The sequence below is a fragment of the Candida pseudojiufengensis genome (assembly GCF_024610245.1).
Source record: "Candida pseudojiufengensis strain CBS 10847 chromosome Unknown scaffold23, whole genome shotgun sequence".
In the NCBI taxonomy this organism is placed as follows: Eukaryota; Fungi; Ascomycota; class Pichiomycetes; order Serinales; family Debaryomycetaceae; genus Lodderomyces; species Lodderomyces pseudojiufengensis.
Window position 1 is genome coordinate 101,135 of NW_026261546.1, and position 17,982 is coordinate 119,116.

At 29.7% G+C, this 17,982-nt stretch overlaps 4 protein-coding genes across 4 annotated transcripts; all 4 read left to right on the forward strand. All coding sequences in view use genetic code 12, as the record gives it.

The window, feature by feature from the left end:
* Window positions 1-1,208: 1,208 nt before the first annotated feature.
* Window positions 1,209-3,920, forward strand: HGT19 (Hgt19p; the record flags this gene model as incomplete). Its single annotated transcript, XM_051760599.1, has 8 exons — window positions 1,209-1,594; window positions 1,647-1,727; window positions 1,811-1,970; window positions 2,097-2,218; window positions 2,416-2,616; window positions 2,670-2,979; window positions 3,243-3,273; window positions 3,622-3,920. The coding sequence occupies 8 exons, from the start codon at window positions 1,209-1,211 to the stop codon at window positions 3,918-3,920; spliced, it is 1,590 nt and encodes a 529-aa protein (XP_051611741.1).
* Window positions 3,921-6,152: 2,232 nt separating this feature from the next.
* KGF55_005574 (uncharacterized protein) lies at window positions 6,153-10,502 on the forward strand (the record flags this gene model as incomplete). The annotated part of the gene is made up of 1 exon (XM_051760600.1): window positions 6,153-10,502. One exon carries the CDS (start codon window positions 6,153-6,155, stop codon window positions 10,500-10,502), a length of 4,350 nt encoding a protein of 1,449 aa, XP_051611742.1.
* Window positions 10,503-13,825: 3,323 nt separating this feature from the next.
* DAL1 (allantoinase) lies at window positions 13,826-15,607 on the forward strand (the record flags this gene model as incomplete). Its single annotated transcript, XM_051760601.1, has 1 exon — window positions 13,826-15,607. One exon carries the CDS (start codon window positions 13,826-13,828, stop codon window positions 15,605-15,607), a length of 1,782 nt encoding a protein of 593 aa, XP_051611743.1.
* A 572-nt stretch (window positions 15,608-16,179) lies between these two features.
* Window positions 16,180-17,976, forward strand: DRS1 (putative ATP-dependent RNA helicase; the record flags this gene model as incomplete). The annotated part of the gene is made up of 1 exon (XM_051760602.1): window positions 16,180-17,976. The coding sequence occupies one exon, from the start codon at window positions 16,180-16,182 to the stop codon at window positions 17,974-17,976; it is 1,797 nt and encodes a 598-aa protein (XP_051611744.1).
* Between the last annotated feature and the right edge of the window lie 6 nt (window positions 17,977-17,982).

The following is a 17,982-nucleotide window of genomic DNA, read 5'->3' on the forward strand; positions in this document are numbered from 1 at the left end:
AATATTTTGAGATCTCCACTTATTGGACAAGCCGCAAAAAATTACTACTTTGGGATTAACCGAGAACATCAAACCTAAAAATAATTTCGCGTTTTTCACGGAGTTCAAAGTATGAATGAACTTACAAATTCGGTGAATAGTCTGCTTTGATTAATTTATCTTTGATTAATCTATTTTTTACAGAATCTTTGAGTAGTCTGACATTTGGGAATTTTTCACTCAGTTTTGCCAAGGACCTATTAATTGTCTCAAACTTTTTCACTAAAACAAACGTACGAATTGTAAATCGGAAGAATCATACTTCATTATCTTTATCCAAAATAAGATGAATTTACCCCACGTATTAAATTAAGTAGTAATTCGGCCGTAGATTCAAATATAAACTCGAACAAACTTTAAAAAACGTCATATACGTCAATGAATTACTTCAAACCAAGTCATTAAAAACGAATAAATAGGTTACATTAATTGAAAGGCTAAAATTAACTGGCTAGAAGAATATTAATTTTTGTGTCTAGATTGTCAAGATTCTATTAATATTAAGAATCGGAAGAATTACTTAATTAAACTTTCTTTTTTGTGTCAAATCGTAAAATTCTTCCACGAATTTTGAAAAGATAGATTCTGGAAAAAGTGTTCTGTAATTGGAGAAAGATAAAGATTAAAACTTGTATAGACTAACTCCCTATTTATCTCCTCTGAAAATTCCAAGATTCATTACTAATTACCAATGTACCATCAAATATGCGTATAATTTATTCATTAATTTAAACTTTTTTTGAAGCTGGTTAGGAAAGGTGGGGATATTATGCCACAAAAAAAAACTTTAATAAAAGCAATCATAAGATTGATTTAATTTTTATCATGTATATTTTCATAATTCAAACAAATATCAAAAACAACTTCTCAACACCAGAACAAAGGATAGTACAAACTTTATGTACATCTACCCCATAATATGGTATCCCATTTGAGCCACCATAAAAGATCATCTTTAAGTTTCAAAAAACTTTAACGATATTGTCATAAATTTTTCAAACTTAAAATTGAAACAATCAAGTGTAAAAATTTTTACATGACTTACATATTAATTAATCTATTTTAACACTCGATCATTTGTTATTGTTTTAAAATTCCCCAATATAAAATCAAAACAATATCTTCTAATTTTTTTATTAACAAATTTTTCTAACTATCAAAAACTAAAAATGAGTTTTGAAGAAAAACCAACAACTCAAGATCCAGAATCTGGATTATTTAAAAATAATTCATCTTCTCAATCATCATTTAAAAAAGATCTTTTACCAGATAATTCATCACATGTATCAGAATCAGAGAGAGCAGATGGTGAACATGGAAATATTTTATCTCAATATACTGAAAAACAAGTTATGGTTATGGGTAGAAATTATGCTTTAAAATATGGTTTAGATCCTGAAATATTTGCTAAAGGTGCAGCTTTAGCAAGAGCTCCAAATTCTTATAATTCAATGCCATTTTTAACTGATGAAGAAAAACAAGGATTATATTTAGAACAAACTAAAAAATGGCATCTTCCTAAAAAATTGTTTGCAGTTATTGCTGCTGGTGCTATGTATGTTGATAGTTTCAAATATAACTTGAATTTGATTACTAACTACTTTCAGGGCTGCTGCAGTTCAAGGAATGGACGAAAGTGTTATAAATGGTGCTACATTATTCTATCCTACCGCTTTTAGATTAAAAGAGTATGTGAACGCAAATAGTTTGATTGCAAATATTACAACATTTAGTTTTTCAAAATATAGTTTTACTAACCTCTTAACCATAGAAAATTTCCAGAAAATTATGATTTGATGGAGGGACTTGTGAATGGAGCTCCGTATTTATTTGCTTCGGTCGTTGGTGCCTGGACTACAGACTTTTGGAATCGACACTTAGGAAGGAAATGGACCATTTTTTGGACTTGTGCTATTTCTGCAGTTACTTGTGTATGTGTATTCCACCTGATCAGGTTATGAGCAGCAACCATTAGTTAGTGGTGAGTTTGTTTAAACTTATCGGTTTTCCAAATTGTGTGATATTAATTTGATATGAGTTACTAACATTTGATACAGGTTTGGTCTGGATTTGTGAATACATACTGGCACCTTATCATTGCTAGATTGTTTTTAGGTCTCGGTATAGGTGTTAAGTCAGCAACTGTTCCTGTGTATTGTAGTGAATGTACACCAGCTCGGTATGTTTTTATTTAAAAAAGTACAATTGGTAGAGGTTTTTTTGTGAAAAAATTTTTTTTTCGCATTTTTTCGCACTTTTTTTTTGTGCACAATTTTTTTCCTGTGCAGTTTTTAAGTGCACAGATTTATTTTTTTGCAACAAATAAACCATTTAAACACCAAATCAACATATAAATACTAACTGCAGAATCGTTAGGGTAAGGGGTTCACTCGTCTTAATGTGGCAGCTCTGGACTGCGGCTGGTATTATGCTAGGGTACGTGGCGTGCTTGGCGTTCTACTACGTTCCCGACAAAAGCTTTGGTACTGGATTGAATTGGAGATTAATGCTTGGTTCAGCTTGTATTCCAGCTTTTATTATACTTTTTCAAATCCCCTTTGTCCCTGAAAGTCCTCGGTATGTTACCTTTTCTTATGCTAGCAGTATTCATCTACTAACTCCTTCTCTAGTTGGCTAATGGGTAAAGGTAGACACAAGGAAGCTTACGAAAGTTTATCATCGCTAAGATTTGAAAATGTTGCAGCAGCAAGAGATTTATTTTATCAATTTGTTTTATTACAAGAGGAAGAGGGTAATTATGATGTTCCAACCTGGAAGAGAGTAATCGAAATGTTTACCATTAGAAGAAATAGAAATGCGGCAATTGGATCTTGGATTGTTATGTTCATGCAACAATTTTGTGGAATTAATGTCATTGCTTATTATTCGTCGTCAATTTTTATTGAAGCCGGGATCAGTGTAATCAATGCTTTGGTGTATGTATTATGATATTGAGCAATTGTTAAAATCTGATTAACTTGAATTTTTTGTGTCAGAAATTTATTTTTTTCCGAAAATTTTGCAAGCGAGAAAATAAAACTTTCCGAGAAAAAGAAACTTTTTTTTTCCGAAATATATTTTTTCTTAAGGGGTTTTTCCACAACGGATCAAGTTTTTTACAAGATATCAACGAATAAACAACAAAAGATACTAACCAGAGCATTCAAGAGCATCCTGGGGCTTTGGGATGCTTAATACAATAGGCTGTTTCCCGGCAATATTTACACTCGACCGGTATGGACGTAGGAACCTATTGTTGTTTGCATTTCCATTAATGTGTGTGTTTTTGTTAATCACGGGTTTTGGATTTTTGATTCATGATAATAAAGGGAAGTTGGCAATGGTGTCTATTGGAATTTATTTCTTCACAATTGTGTATTCCACATCTGAAGGACCAGTTCCATTCGTTTACGCATCTGAAGCGTTTCCTTTGTACATTAGGGATATCGGAGCGAGCTTCGCTGTAGCAACCTGTTGGTTTTTTAACTTCATCCTAGCATTCACGTATGTATATAACACATGCCTATTTGACAATCAGAGCCTTTACTAACAAATTTTTTTGCTTTCCGCGATTACTTCGAGCATTCACTGCCTGTGGAGCCTTTGGCTTCTACGCAGCATGGAATTTGGTAGGCTTCTTTATGGTATTATGGTTCTTACCTGAAACTAAACAATTAACTTTAGAAGAGTTAGATGATGTCTTTGCTGTTCCTATGTATACCCATGCTATATACAGAACTAGAACGTTTTTAAGGGGCTTCCAGGAACATGTTTTAAGACGTAAAAACTTACCGGAAATTCCACCTATTTATACTCATCAAAGAATGGCTGTTACTAATCCAAGTTGGAATGAAAAGACTGAAGTAGATCATATCGAGTAAGTGGTGTCTCAAGTTTATGGCTTATAGTTTACAGTAATATAATGCTTAATTCTTATCGTGTGATTAATTTTAATTCGATAGTTTTTCCTTCTATTATGGGTTATGTCATTTATAAATCCATCTATACTTCTTGTATAAGTTATTCCGTAATTAATTGCCAAATATGACACAAGATTCAAAAGTATAGCACAAAACCAATTACGTTAAGATCTCGTAAAATAAGCGTAAAATACGTCATCCACATCAAATTCTTCTTTTGTTCATTTCAAGATCCATTTATACTTACCAAATTCGTAGTCTAGCTAGCCGAATTAAAAATACAGACTATTCATAAAGTGAAATGGAACTATATATATTACCGAGGATTTAACATTTTTTCTTCAAATGACATAACCTAAACATAAGAAAAAAGGTATCTTGAATGGTAAATGCTAGAAAAATGAGAAGAAGTAAGAGAAGAAGCTCATTCCCCTTTAGTTTAAGTTTGTTCTCTTACTGTTTAGCAAGCTAGACTACATTGTTTATGTTTTGAAAAAAAAAAAGAAAAAAAAAATTAAATTCAGGTATACATCACATGAACGGGGTGAGAGTCTCAGAGATAGGTCGATAATTGACCCAACGACGTCTTAAGCTAATTTTAATAAATTATCACACTCGTCAATTATGCATAAATTTTTGAACACGAAAAATATTATTTTTTGTATTTGAAAAAAAAAAATAAGAAAATATCTATTGATCGTCAAAAAGCTTAAAAATTCAAAGTCCAAAGTTTATACGAGTACTTTACTTTTAGGCTAAGTTTTAAGTTGGAGATAATCAAAATACATTTATAGACATTTTAAAATGGAAACTAATAACTTTAAAGCGTTTAAGAAACACTTTGTTTTAAGGCTGGTGATAACATTCACTATCATAAATTTTATAAACTATTCATTTACTAGTTTATCTAAAACATTATTTTGATATATCTTTTTCATGCAAGGGTCCTTAAATCTGCCAGATGTTAATATGTTTCACTAAATCTAAATCAAGAATTTAATACACTATTTCTCTCTTAGACATAAATTGTACAATCATATTTTATTCTTACATTTATCATTAGCCTAAAGTGTTGTTAAATAAGAATTTTTGTACATAGTTTAAAGTTAAACAGTAATGGTGATAGTATTGAAAGTGGTAATGGATTTGATATCATGATATTCAACGCCACCGAATTAAAAAAATATTATAAATTGAATGTAAAAGCTTAAAAGTTGTAAACGTTTAATTTCATAATATTATATATTCAATTTCTTTAATAGTTAAGGTTGTAAAGTAATGTAAAAACATTTTACGTAAATTGAAATTTTTTCTTATAAAGTTAAGAGATTTTGTGTAATACTATGCAAATTAAAATAAGAATATATATAAACCTGTTTCTTTATCTAATTCAACAGATGTCTTCAGTAATTTTTGAATTTGTTGAAAAGTTCAAGTCATTGACTTAAAGTAGAATTTTAGATATCATAAAAAGTAAAAGGTGAAGAGAAATTGATCTTGTACTCAAATTAAACATTACATAATAAACATTATTATAGCCAAGAAAAAAAAAATCAAAACAAAGCTACCAAAATGTGTTTCATATTTAAAATAATATTATTTATACATCACATCACAACATCAAATGATCATCTATCATCATCTAAATGGGAAAAAAATAATGCTGGTACAATTAACGTGTTTTATAAATCAACTGAAGTGACAAATACTCTTACTTGTAAGAGTTCTAATGTAAAATTAAAAAAAAATCTACATTTTATTGAATAGTACTTTCTTAAACTACTTGAAAAGACTTTAAGTAAGAAGCAATTTCTCTTTAAAAGATTACTCTTTATTAGATCTCTAAGCTCAAAACAAATAATAACGTAAATAGTATATTTTATAAGCTTAAATTTATTTTATTAACTCATGCATTCATACATACAATTATTCTGCAACCCTCTTTATACTTTATAAAAATTAAATAGATAAATATTTTTTAAAATTAGATTGTGAATAATTTAGATATACATAATATAATTTTTCTCACAACGAATTTTTAGTTTAATCAAATAATCAATTTTATCTAAAACAAATTTATTTTTAGTTTAATCAAATAATCAATTTAATCTATAACAAATTTATCAACATTTCCAAATTTTATCATTACTTATTTCAATCTCATAAAGCATTAATCATATTATCTGTTCTAAAATGGAAAATAATTTTCCCAAAAGTGATCCAAAGGAGTGGACTATAGTCACTCACGGAAGAAGTTCAAATCCAAAATCAACAAAACCTGAAGATAATACTTCAATTCAACAAAACATGGAAGGTTCTAATTCCAATCCATATATTTTATTAAGTGTTAAAGAAGATGAAGAGGATAAAGAAGATGAAGAAGATGACAAGTCTTCTTCAAATGAAAAAGTTATTCCTGATGTTACAACAAATTCAAATACAGCTACAAATTTTGCAAACATAACCAGTAATTCTATGATTTCCTTTGGAATTCAGAAAAAGAAAAAAACGGTTTCACCAACTCAAGTTTTAGCTTCAAATAATGGTTCTAATGGTCCTTTAAAATTAAATAAGAAAGACAAGAAAAAAATCATCGAATCAATCGATGGAGATGTTTTATTAAATACAACTCAATCATCAGCAACAGATTCTACTTTACCTGAAATTTCAACTTTTATTGGCTCATCAAAATCAACAACATCATCAAATGATACAAATAATAATAACGAATCTATTGAAATTAATGAATCAAAAAGAAAATTTAAGGAAGAAACTACTACTGAAAATATCAACAAAAAACAAAAAACTCAACACGTTGAAGCAAATTCATTGAAAGATTCAGATGTTACACCACCTCATGCTCCACAAAAACAACCAATACAACAGACGCCAACAAATCTAATGGGGTTTCTTAATGGAAATCAAAAAACTGGAATAGTTAAAAGAAAAACAAAAACTAAATCAACACCAATTCATGATGTTAAACAAAGACAAATTGGATCTTTTTTTGAAATTAAGACTAGACTGACAATTGGATCATCAACTTCTATATTAACGTCAATTGGATCAAAAACTTCTGCATTAACAACTCCTGGATTAACAACTTCTGCAATGAGAACTTCTGCATTAACAACTTCTGGATCATCAGCTTCTGCAATGAAAACAACTAAATCAACAACAACTATATCAAATAGTCCAGCAACTGATGCTTTTAATGAATCAACATCAGACCTGCAATTGAAAAATGAAGCCAAATCAATTCGAAATTCTTTTCGAAACCATCAAATTTTTCTTAAATCAACTGACTATAATCATAAAGACGACATTAATTTTGCTTGTAAGAACCTAGTGAGAATTTCAAATGTACGCACTTTAAGTGCTATGATTAATTCATATGATTATGTTATGGTGCAAGAATTAACACCTAAATCAAATTTATGTTTATCGAATTTTTCAAATTATGAAACTATAACGTCTTCTCCTAATTCAAAAGCCGGTATAATAATCAAAGTTAAATCCAATAAATTCACAATCATTAATAAACTTCAAATAAACTCAAAATTAAAACAACTGAATCACAAATTAAGGATGGCTGATTGCATGATCGATGTCAGTGGAAAAAAAATTGTGCTCATCAGCATATATGGTGATGCTTATTCTGAAGCTAACACATCGAAGCTTATTCTTGATATTGACGATGCAATTAAAGAAGTTTATGGTAAAGAAAAAGATGTTTTTCTTCATTTTGGTGGTGACTTTAACTATTCATCAGATGAAAGTCACGTGGTCTTTCCACGAGAACATGAAAGAGTATGTAGGAATTCATTCGATCCACTTCAAAAAAGATTAAATTTAATTGATACATTAGCAGAGTCATATAAAAAATTTTATGGTACATTTTGGTCTTTGTTCAATATTAAAGATCTCGATCGAGATTACTGTTCCAAAGAATTATATGCAAGTTTTACCTCATCAAGAATTTTCAGTGATTCATATAGTGATCATTTGGTTAAAGTTGGCAGTTACAATGCCAATTTAAAAACCGTATCCAAATTGGAAATAAAAATTGAATCTGATTTTGATCAATACAAACAAAAATTATTAATTTTAAAATCAAAACAAAATGAAGTTGCAGAAGATAATTTGATTCAAAGTTTTATAGAGAACTACAAAGTAGCTCAAGTTGTTTCTTCACCAGACGATGATGATGAATTAGAAGATCAGAATGAGCTTCAAAAATTAGAGAATATGAGATCCAAATATAATTTAAAAAAATTTTCAACTGATGAAGTTTTACACGTTAAACAAGAATTTGGTCCATGGTCAAATGAAGAAAAAGTAAGATTAAATGAATTATATAATATTTTTCAAAACAATTGTCAGCTTATAAGTATGTTCTTGCTTACTAGATCTAGACGCCAAATTAGACGCCATTTAAGATCAAGCAGCCCAAATTTAGTGAAAGGTTCTTTATCAGATGATGAAAAAAAGAGAATAGATGAAATGGTTAGTGATGGTTTGACGACTATTGATATAGCTGATGAATTGAATAGAAGTCCAGGAGTAATAAAAGGTTTCATATGTAAACAAAATGATTTAGCTAAAGGATTCAAAGTTGGAGAATACAGTGATGAAGAGTCTGAAGAAATTAAAAATTTGGTTATCAGTGGAAACTCATTGGATTATATTTCTGAACATATGAACAGATCTCATAGATCAATTTATCACAAAGTAAGAAAACTTCAACAAGCAATGGACCTCACACAAGATGAAAAATTAAAAGTTTATGATTTATTTCTGAATGATAAATCAATCAAATTTATTGCTGCATACTTAAATAAGTATGCGTCAGTTATTGATAATTTTATTAATTCTGATGAATTTTTGGTAATGAATTATGATATGGATGTTAATAATGATCCAACTGTAGATGATGATGATTTTACTACTGGTGCTGTTGATAGATATACTGAAATGCAAAAGGATGATGCTTCTTATAGAACTTGGAACCAAGAAGAATTAGATATTTTAAAAACCAGAGTAAAGGGAAGATCTTATAAGGCAATTCAACAGGACCTTTTATCTAGTGGCTTCGCTAGAAAAATAGAAGGCATAAAAGCCAAATATTATTATTTAAAAAATTCAGTTAGTGATAATGAAGTTGATGAAGTCTTTAAAGAAACTAGTGTAAAACCATGGACGAAGAGAGAAGAGGATAAATTGATCAAGCTTTATAAAGATTTTGGCATAAATTGGACTTTTTTCACCAGATTTTTTGATGGACGGACCCCAAAATCTATCAAGCATCACTTCCATATCTTAAATCATGATTTATTTTTAGTTGAAGCTGAAGAAGAATTTAAATTAGTTAATACCACTGAATTAGAAAGAATGGAACAAGATTTAGGGGAAGTCAAATTTAAAATTCAGTTAAATGTCAAAGACGTCGATGTAAACAATGAACAAAATGAAGAGAATATTGAAGACGACATTTTTTTCGATGTTGGTGATGAATATAATGAAGATGAAGATGAAGATTATGAATATGAAGAAGATGAAACTGGTGCTACTGAAAATTTGAAAAATATCAAATCATATAATCGATCATGGCTGGGACTTGATAACAAAAGATTATTATCACTTGGAAAAGTTTTTAGAAATTGGTCAAGAGTAGTTGGATGGGAATTATTTGGCGATAGAAATGCTATACAAATTGGTACCCAATATTGGAGATTAAAGTCCAAGAATGAAACTGAATTAAAGAAATTTCTTAATCCTTCTTTGGAAGAAAAAATTACAAAATTGTATGATTGGAATGATCACTTGGATGAGCTTATAATCCGAAAACACGAAATGGGTCAGTCATATCCTCAAATTGTTGCAAGCGAAGAATTTGAAAATATAGTTTGGAATGCTATTAGTTTCCGCTATCTCAATACTTTGACAAAAAATAAAAATTTTTATTTGGTTGAATTTCTTGATGGTGATTTTAGAAAAATTTCTGAACCTCATTTGGACTACTTACATTCAGATGGCATTAATCTTCAACAAATAGAATTGTTTAGTGAATCATCTGAATCATTTAATGTTCCTAACCATAATGCTATACCAGGATTTTCATCAGAAATGGCTAAAAGGTTGAATAAGATTGCCAAAATAACAACTAATTGGATTTTAATTTCAAAATTTTTCAACTCCAATTATACACCTGTGCAATTAAAAAGTCAATGGTGTAGGCAACAAGAAGAACCAATTTATTTGGTAGAAATAAATTATGAATTTTCTTTAAAAACTGAATCAGAAGTGAAAGATTTAGAGTTAGATGGAAAAACATTTGTGTCTTATAATACTACCGATAGATCAACATCACCACTTGAATCATTAACTGATAATTCATGGTCAAATGTGGACAATGCCAGGTTGCGTAGTTTACAAAAGGTTTACCCACAATGGAAGTGGGTTTCAGGGAAAAACATATTTCCTGGAAGAAGTAAAGCTTCACTTAGCAACCAAAGTACAAAGATTACCATGGGACGTATTTAATGAAAAAAAAAGGTTTTTAATCATTTAATTTGGTGTATAAAGATAATATATAAATGATATTTTCCTCTATCAATAAATTTTCTCTATCAACTCTTGACCCGAATAACTTCGGATCAGCATCATCAAAACACAAATTTATTCATCTCATTTTTTATAAATAAGTATCCTTCCAATGAATTCATGTTAAAGTTTTGCATTTTTTAGCGATACATAAAAGCTTTGACCTTTGGAATGAAGGAAATTTTGTTGTGATGTTATGTTATCAGAATTGGTTTATAAAAATAAGTAGCTTTGCGAAATACATCATTTTCCCTTTGAAGTAATCAAAGCAATCTCCTTTCGTAGATATAACAAGTACAATCTATTTTTTGAGTAAGTTATTAACTGAAATATGGCTAAAAGCATTATCATTTAAGCAAAGATCATGATCTAGTTCATATCGATTACATATTGGTTGTGCTCTTAATGTTAAGAATGCAAATATTCTGTATTGATTTTGATTCCAAAATTCATTGTGTGCACGCTGACTTGAGGTCTTTTAATCACTTGTAACAACAACTTGTAGTCCTTTGTTTGCTTGATTTTGAATTATTGCCCAACTAGTTGAAAATTGATCGGCTATGACATTCTTACAGCCGAACTTGAGATCTAAATCTAGTTTGATTGAAGAATTAATACTCAAGTAGTCGGACTGTTTGTGATTTTGAAAGCCAGATGATATGTTGAGCTAAATGCATATTCATAGGTATTGGTGTTTGAGCAGGCTTATTTGAACATCCAATTTTTGATACAAAAACAGTTATCACCAATCTTTTCACACTCTGACGAATTCTCAAAGTCATTCATTGTTTTTAAGAAACATAGTCTTTATTTGACCGAGTTTGGCTTGCTTCAAAAGTAAATATGAGATACCGCTGAAGTTTTGAACCTTCACTAGATACTGGATTTGCCTTGTGCGTGAATCATGAATTTGTATTGCTTCGTATCGAGGAAAATCAATAATTCCTTATTAGCAATCCTGGAGTGATGGTATATTTATTAACTTGATCTCCAGTTGTCCTTGTTTATTAATCCAAATTTTTATCCATTAAATCAAAACTGAGTGTCACTTCAGACCTATAATTAGTTATTGTGGATGACAAGTTCAAATTAGGACGTAAAATAGCATTTTGAAGGTGAAATGACTTCACTTGAGATTAAGTAATTGTCTGAGTTTATAATGTCAATTTGTGCCCGTATGATCATGCACAATTTCCGATTGAGTTTTGTTGACGTATATTAAGTCCAAAAAAGCACTGGAAGATTGTCGATTGTTAATTATGGTAGGCTATTAATTCATTGCTAGATTCTAACTTTAGTTGCATGTGAAAAATGAGGTCGAAACATCTTGTATACTCAAAATGCGTTAATATCTTGTTTGTAGATTGCTCTTATTTAGATAATAGTCTTGGTTCATTAAAATTCATAACGGTTGACATAATATAAAGTAAATGCTAACTTTTAAAAACGAAATTTGAAAGATTCTAATCATCAAAATTATTTTTGAAAATTGCGCGTCAAAAATCCAAATTTGCGCTTGTTTGCAAACGACGTTTCAAAAGTTAAGAAGTTGCAAAATTTTGGGACAACAATTGAGCCTACATATTTAATAATAGTTTTATAAAAGTGCTGGTTTTTCAAACTCAAATATAACGGTTGAACTGGGTAAGAGTCTTCATAACAAGAGAAGAATTAACTAAAGGATTTAAAGTTGGAAAATTCAGTGGTCACGAACCAGAAGAAATAAAAAATTAGGTTATCAGTGGAAAACCTATAAACTAAATTCTGGAAACTATGAAAATTCTCAGTATTCAATTTTCTGCAAGATTATAAAACTTCATCAAACCATGGACCCAAGTCAGAAGAAAAACTCCAAGCTTATGAATTATTCCTGAAAAAAAAGTCAATTAAATTTGTTGCTGTATATCTCAATAAGTTTGTATCAGTAATAACTATGATGTTTTTTAACTTGAATCATGAGATAAATGTTGACAATGATTCTACTGAAAATAATACTTTAACCAAATATTCTGAGATGAAACTAGATGTTGCATTTTTTAGAACTCGAAGCCAAAAATTTTTAAAATATTAAAAATAAAACATCCTTCAAATACGAGTCTTTGGAACCAGGGAATTGAAAATGGCATTGATAAAATCAAACAACTAAAAATCTATTGCTCAGTACAAAGTTTTTCACCGTAGTGTGTACTTTTAAAACTAATTGGGTAGGGTCAAAATATCAAGATTTGAATAACTGACAAATAAACATCTTTGATTGACCCAAATTTGTAAGCGATAAATTTGATTTGCCTCAATTTATAGATAGACAGAGTTTAGTTGTTCCTAGTTTTCCAAGAAAGCTTTAAATTGAGAAATTGAGCCTTCATATGTGAAGATTCGAACAAAAGATTAAGTAAAACTTTTAACCCTCGCTACCAATTAAAAACAAGTACGCCACGCCAGATCTGAGTTTTTGACGTGGCGTAGTGGTCATTTCGGACCCAGATTTTGCAAAAAGAATAAATCTCAAGTTCAAATCGTTTAGTGAGTAAAACTTTAAATGCTAAAATAAGGCTTCTTGAGTCAAATCAAAGGTCGTTAATGCATTGTGTAACAAATGTTAAATCGCTACGTCATTGAAATTTGCAAAATTGGTGGCATAGTGGTCTTGACGATGAGTTTAGGAAAATATCTGAACTTTATTAGGCCAATGGTAGACAAACAAAATTGTTTAGTGAATCATTTGAATCATCCGATGTCTGACCATCATATACCTGACTTTTCATCACAAATGACTAAGAGATTGAACAAGACTCCTTTTGCAGTAACAGTATAATGTAATGTTTATTTTTTATCTTCCATTTGATCTTTGCGAGCAAGGAGAAAAAAATCTATATCCAGAGAACCACTCATAGATATATTTAACATGGTATTTACATTGCAAATGGCCCGATGTTTTAATTCCGTTCCCAACGCTCTTGACCAAAGGTTGCAAAATTTTGAAACTTTAAACGCGCTCATTTTCGTTTTCAGTTACTTAATATGTATTATTTCTTATTTCTGAATCATCGGTGATTCCCGATATTTGGTGAATAAATTTATAAAATCAATAAAGTTGGGCCGATTTATATCTTCAAGTCAATATAAACTCAGTGTTACAATAATTCAATAATCTCGTTACATCTAGAATCTGGGGTTTAGATCGTTTTTTGGGAAGTTATCAATTTCTACATTCAATTTTTTTCCTTTTTCAATTTTCTTATCTCAAAAGATAAGAAATCACCATGTCTAGAGCAATATCTTCAACAAGAGTTTTAATAGATGATCAAATAACACCAGGAACTATCATATATTCAATTGAAACAGGTAAAATACTAGATATATATAAAGAAATTCTACAACCGGGAGATCCTATATTAAAAAGATATGATGTTTTATCAATAGATTATAGAAATGTTTCACCAGCAGTTGTTATGCCTGGATTAGTTGATGCTCATGTACATTTAAATGAACCAGGAAGAACAGAATGGGAAGGATTTGAAACTGGAACAAAAGCAGCAGCTTCAGGAGGAGTAACAACAGTAATTGATATGCCATTAAATGCAATACCACCAACAACCACTGTACAAAATTTTAATATTAAAATAAATGCTGCTAAAAATCAATGTTGGGTAGATGTTGGATTTTGGGGTGGATTAATACCAACAAATTTATTAGATTTAAAACCATTAATTAAAATGGGAGTTAGAGGGTTTAAAGCATTTATGATTGAAAGTGGTGTTGAAGAATTTCCTGCAATAACTCCAAAGATAATACTTGATGCTATGAAGATTGTTAAAAATGAAAAGACATTGTTGATGTTTCATGCTGAAATGCAACCTAAAGAACATAGAGTAGAGTTTGAACTCTCCGGTGATGAAGAAGAGGAACAAAATTTAGTAGTTACAGTTGAAGATGCATTAATGAATACGAATTTCGATTTAGGAATGTCAGCATCATTCATAAATAGAGCTCCTAAAAAAGTTGTTAAACTCTTGGAGAATGATCATGGAGATTATAAACATGAACATGAAAATTGTCATTTACCTCATAATCATGCAGGATCAATGGATCAAAAAGTTTTAACTGATGCTCAAGCAAGAGCTTTAGCTCATACTCCTATACTAGCAGGTGCAGAACCAACATATGGTAAAAATGCCATGAAAGTAAATAAACATGAACCATGGGAAGATGATACAAAAGTTAGTACTCCTTTGCTTTTGGCTGCACAAAAGGATGCTACTTTAAAAAATATAGATCCAACATCATATGCTTCTTTTTTAGCATCAAGACCTGATAATTTTGAAACTACAGCAATTGCAGAAATAATAAATTGTTCTACTTTGATACCCAATGTACCATTACATATTGTTCATTTAGCTACTCACGAAGCTATTCCATTACTTAGAGCTGCAAAAGCTAAAAATTTACCAATCACCGCAGAAACATGTTTCCATTACTTAAGTTTATGTGCTGAAAAAATAGAAAATTGTCATACTCATTTTAAATGTTGTCCACCGATAAGAACAGACGACAACCGAAAATTATTATGGAAAGCTTTAAGAAATGATATAATAACAACAGTTGTAAGTGATCATTCTCCATGTACACCTGATTTAAAAGGTTTAGAAAAAGGTGATTTCTTTGAAGCTTGGGGTGGTATATCAAGTGTTGGATTTGGTTTACCTATATTATATACAGAAGGTCTTAAATTAAACCCTCCAATAAGTCTTGAAGAAATTAATAAATGGTGTTCTAAAAATACAGCAAAACAAGTTGGATTAGATCATAGAAAAGGTTCATTTAAAATTGGTTATGATGCGGATATTTGTGTATTTGATACTGATTCCCAATTTAAAATTGAAAATAAACAAGTATATTTTAAAAATAAATTAACAGCTTATGATGGTATGGAATTTAAAGGGAAAGTTTTAGAAACTTTAGTAAGAGGTAAAACTGTATATGCATTAGGTAAAGGTCATTCAAATTTCCCATTAGGAGATTTGATATTGGAACCAAGGAGGTAATTATTTATTTATAGCATTCATTTCTATAGGTTCTTCCAACATTTCATTAAAAAATGTAGTTCTTAACTCTTTCCATCTTGTTGAATAAGTACTTAAAGTCACCAATAAAAAAGCACTTAAGATTTGTAAAAACCACCATAATAAACTTGTTGGAAATTTACCAACATAACACCAAGTTATAATTAAATTTACAATATGAATAGTTAATGCAAAATCCCAAGCTAATTTTGATCTACCAACAATAATAGTTACAAATAATACACAAGTTAATGAATCAAATAACCATAATGCAAATAATGTTAATCCCATTGCATTTTCTAATGATACTAATTGCCATTGGAAAATCCAATCAATTGAAAATTCATAACCATTTAGTAGTGATATGATATAAAATATGATAAGGGCTGATAGATAATAAAACAATTGTAGTATTACTATTTGAATTATTAATTTTTTAGGATTTGTATATTCTTTATCTTGATATAGTTTTATATAGTTGATCATGGTTGATATTGATAACACAAATATATTTTTTTACTAAATAAAACTATATACCCATCATCTCGATAAAGATGAAAAAAGAAGATTTGATACTTACATTAGATAGTGAGGAGGAATATAGTGGATCCGAATCAGAAGTGGAGAATGAAATTAAAGAGATAGATCCTAGTTTTGAATTTTCATTAGGAGATGAAGTAGATGAAATAAAGGATTGGGAGGTTGAGGAACCTGTGAAGAATGTAGATTTAGATGAGATTATTCAGAAGAAAAGGGAAGAAGAAGAAGAAGAAGAAGAAGAAGACGAGGAACAAGAAGCAGAGGTAGAGACAGAAGACATAGAAGCAAACACAAAATATCAATCTGACTCCGAAGATGATCAAGAGGCTATTGATGAATTTTATGAATCCACAACCAAAGAAACCACCTCCAAGACTTTCCAAGATTTACAACTTTCTCGTCCTATACTAAAGAGCCTCCAAAGTTTATCATTCAATACTCCAACACCAATTCAATCTTCCACCATACCTATTGCATTATTAGGTAAAGATATAGTTGCAGGAGCACAAACTGGTAGTGGTAAAACAGCAGCATATTTAATTCCATTAATAGAACGTTTAATTTTTAAAAATTCAACATCCACTAAAGCTATTATATTAACACCTACTAGAGAATTAGCCATTCAAGTTTATGATGTTGGTAGAAAACTAGGTCAATTTGTAAATAATTTAAATTTTGGATTAGCTGTGGGTGGATTAAATTTAAAACAACAAGAACAACAATTAAAAACAAGACCAGATATTGTTATTGCAACACCTGGTAGATTAATTGATCATATACGAAATAGTCCTAGTTTTAGTGTTGAAGATATTCAAGTATTGGTGATTGATGAAGCAGATAGAATGTTGGAAGAAGGATTTCAAGAAGAATTAACTGAAATATTATCACTTATTCCAAAACATAAAAGACAAACTTTATTATTTTCTGCAACAATGAATACAAAAATACAAGATCTTGTACAATTATCATTAAATAAACCAATAAAAGTTATGATTGATCCTCCAAAGACAGTTGCAACAAAATTAGAACAACAATTTGTACGTATAAGGAAAAGAGAAAATTTAAAACCAGCATTATTGTTTGCTTTGTTAAGTAAGTTAGATGGAAGGATTGTTGTGTTTGTGTCGAGGAAAGAAATGGCACATAAGCTTAGAATCATTCTAGGGCTATTAGGATTAAAAGTTGCTGAATTACATGGTGCTTTAACTCAAGATCAAAGATTATCAAATGTTAAATCTTTTAAAGAAGATATAAATGTTTTAATATGTACAGACTTAGCAGCTAGAGGGTTAGATATAAGGATTGAATATGTAATCAATTTTGACATGCCAAAAACTTATGAAATATATTTACATAGAGTTGGTAGAACTGCAAGAGCTGGAAGAAAAGGTACATCAATATCATTTGTTGGTGAAAGTAATCAAGATAGAGCTATAGTGAAAGCAGCAATCACTAATGGTAAAAGTTTAGCTAGAAAAGTTGATTGGAATGAAATTGAAAATATAAATAACAAAATATCCAGTAAAGAAAAATCTATAGAAGAAGTATTAGAAGAAGAAAAACAAGCAAAAGAAATCCTCAGAGCTGAAATGCAATTAAATAAAGCAGAAAATCTTATGAAATATGAAAAAGAAATACATTCAAGACCAAAAAGAACATGGTTTAAAAATGAAGTAATGGAACACTTAACAAAACATGGTAAAAAAGTAAATTCAAAAAAGAGGAAAGCAAATGAAGTTAAAAAGGATTCAGAGAAGAGGTCTTATAAAAAGACAAAAAATGATAGAGCTAAAAAAAGTAAAAGGAAATAGATAAAT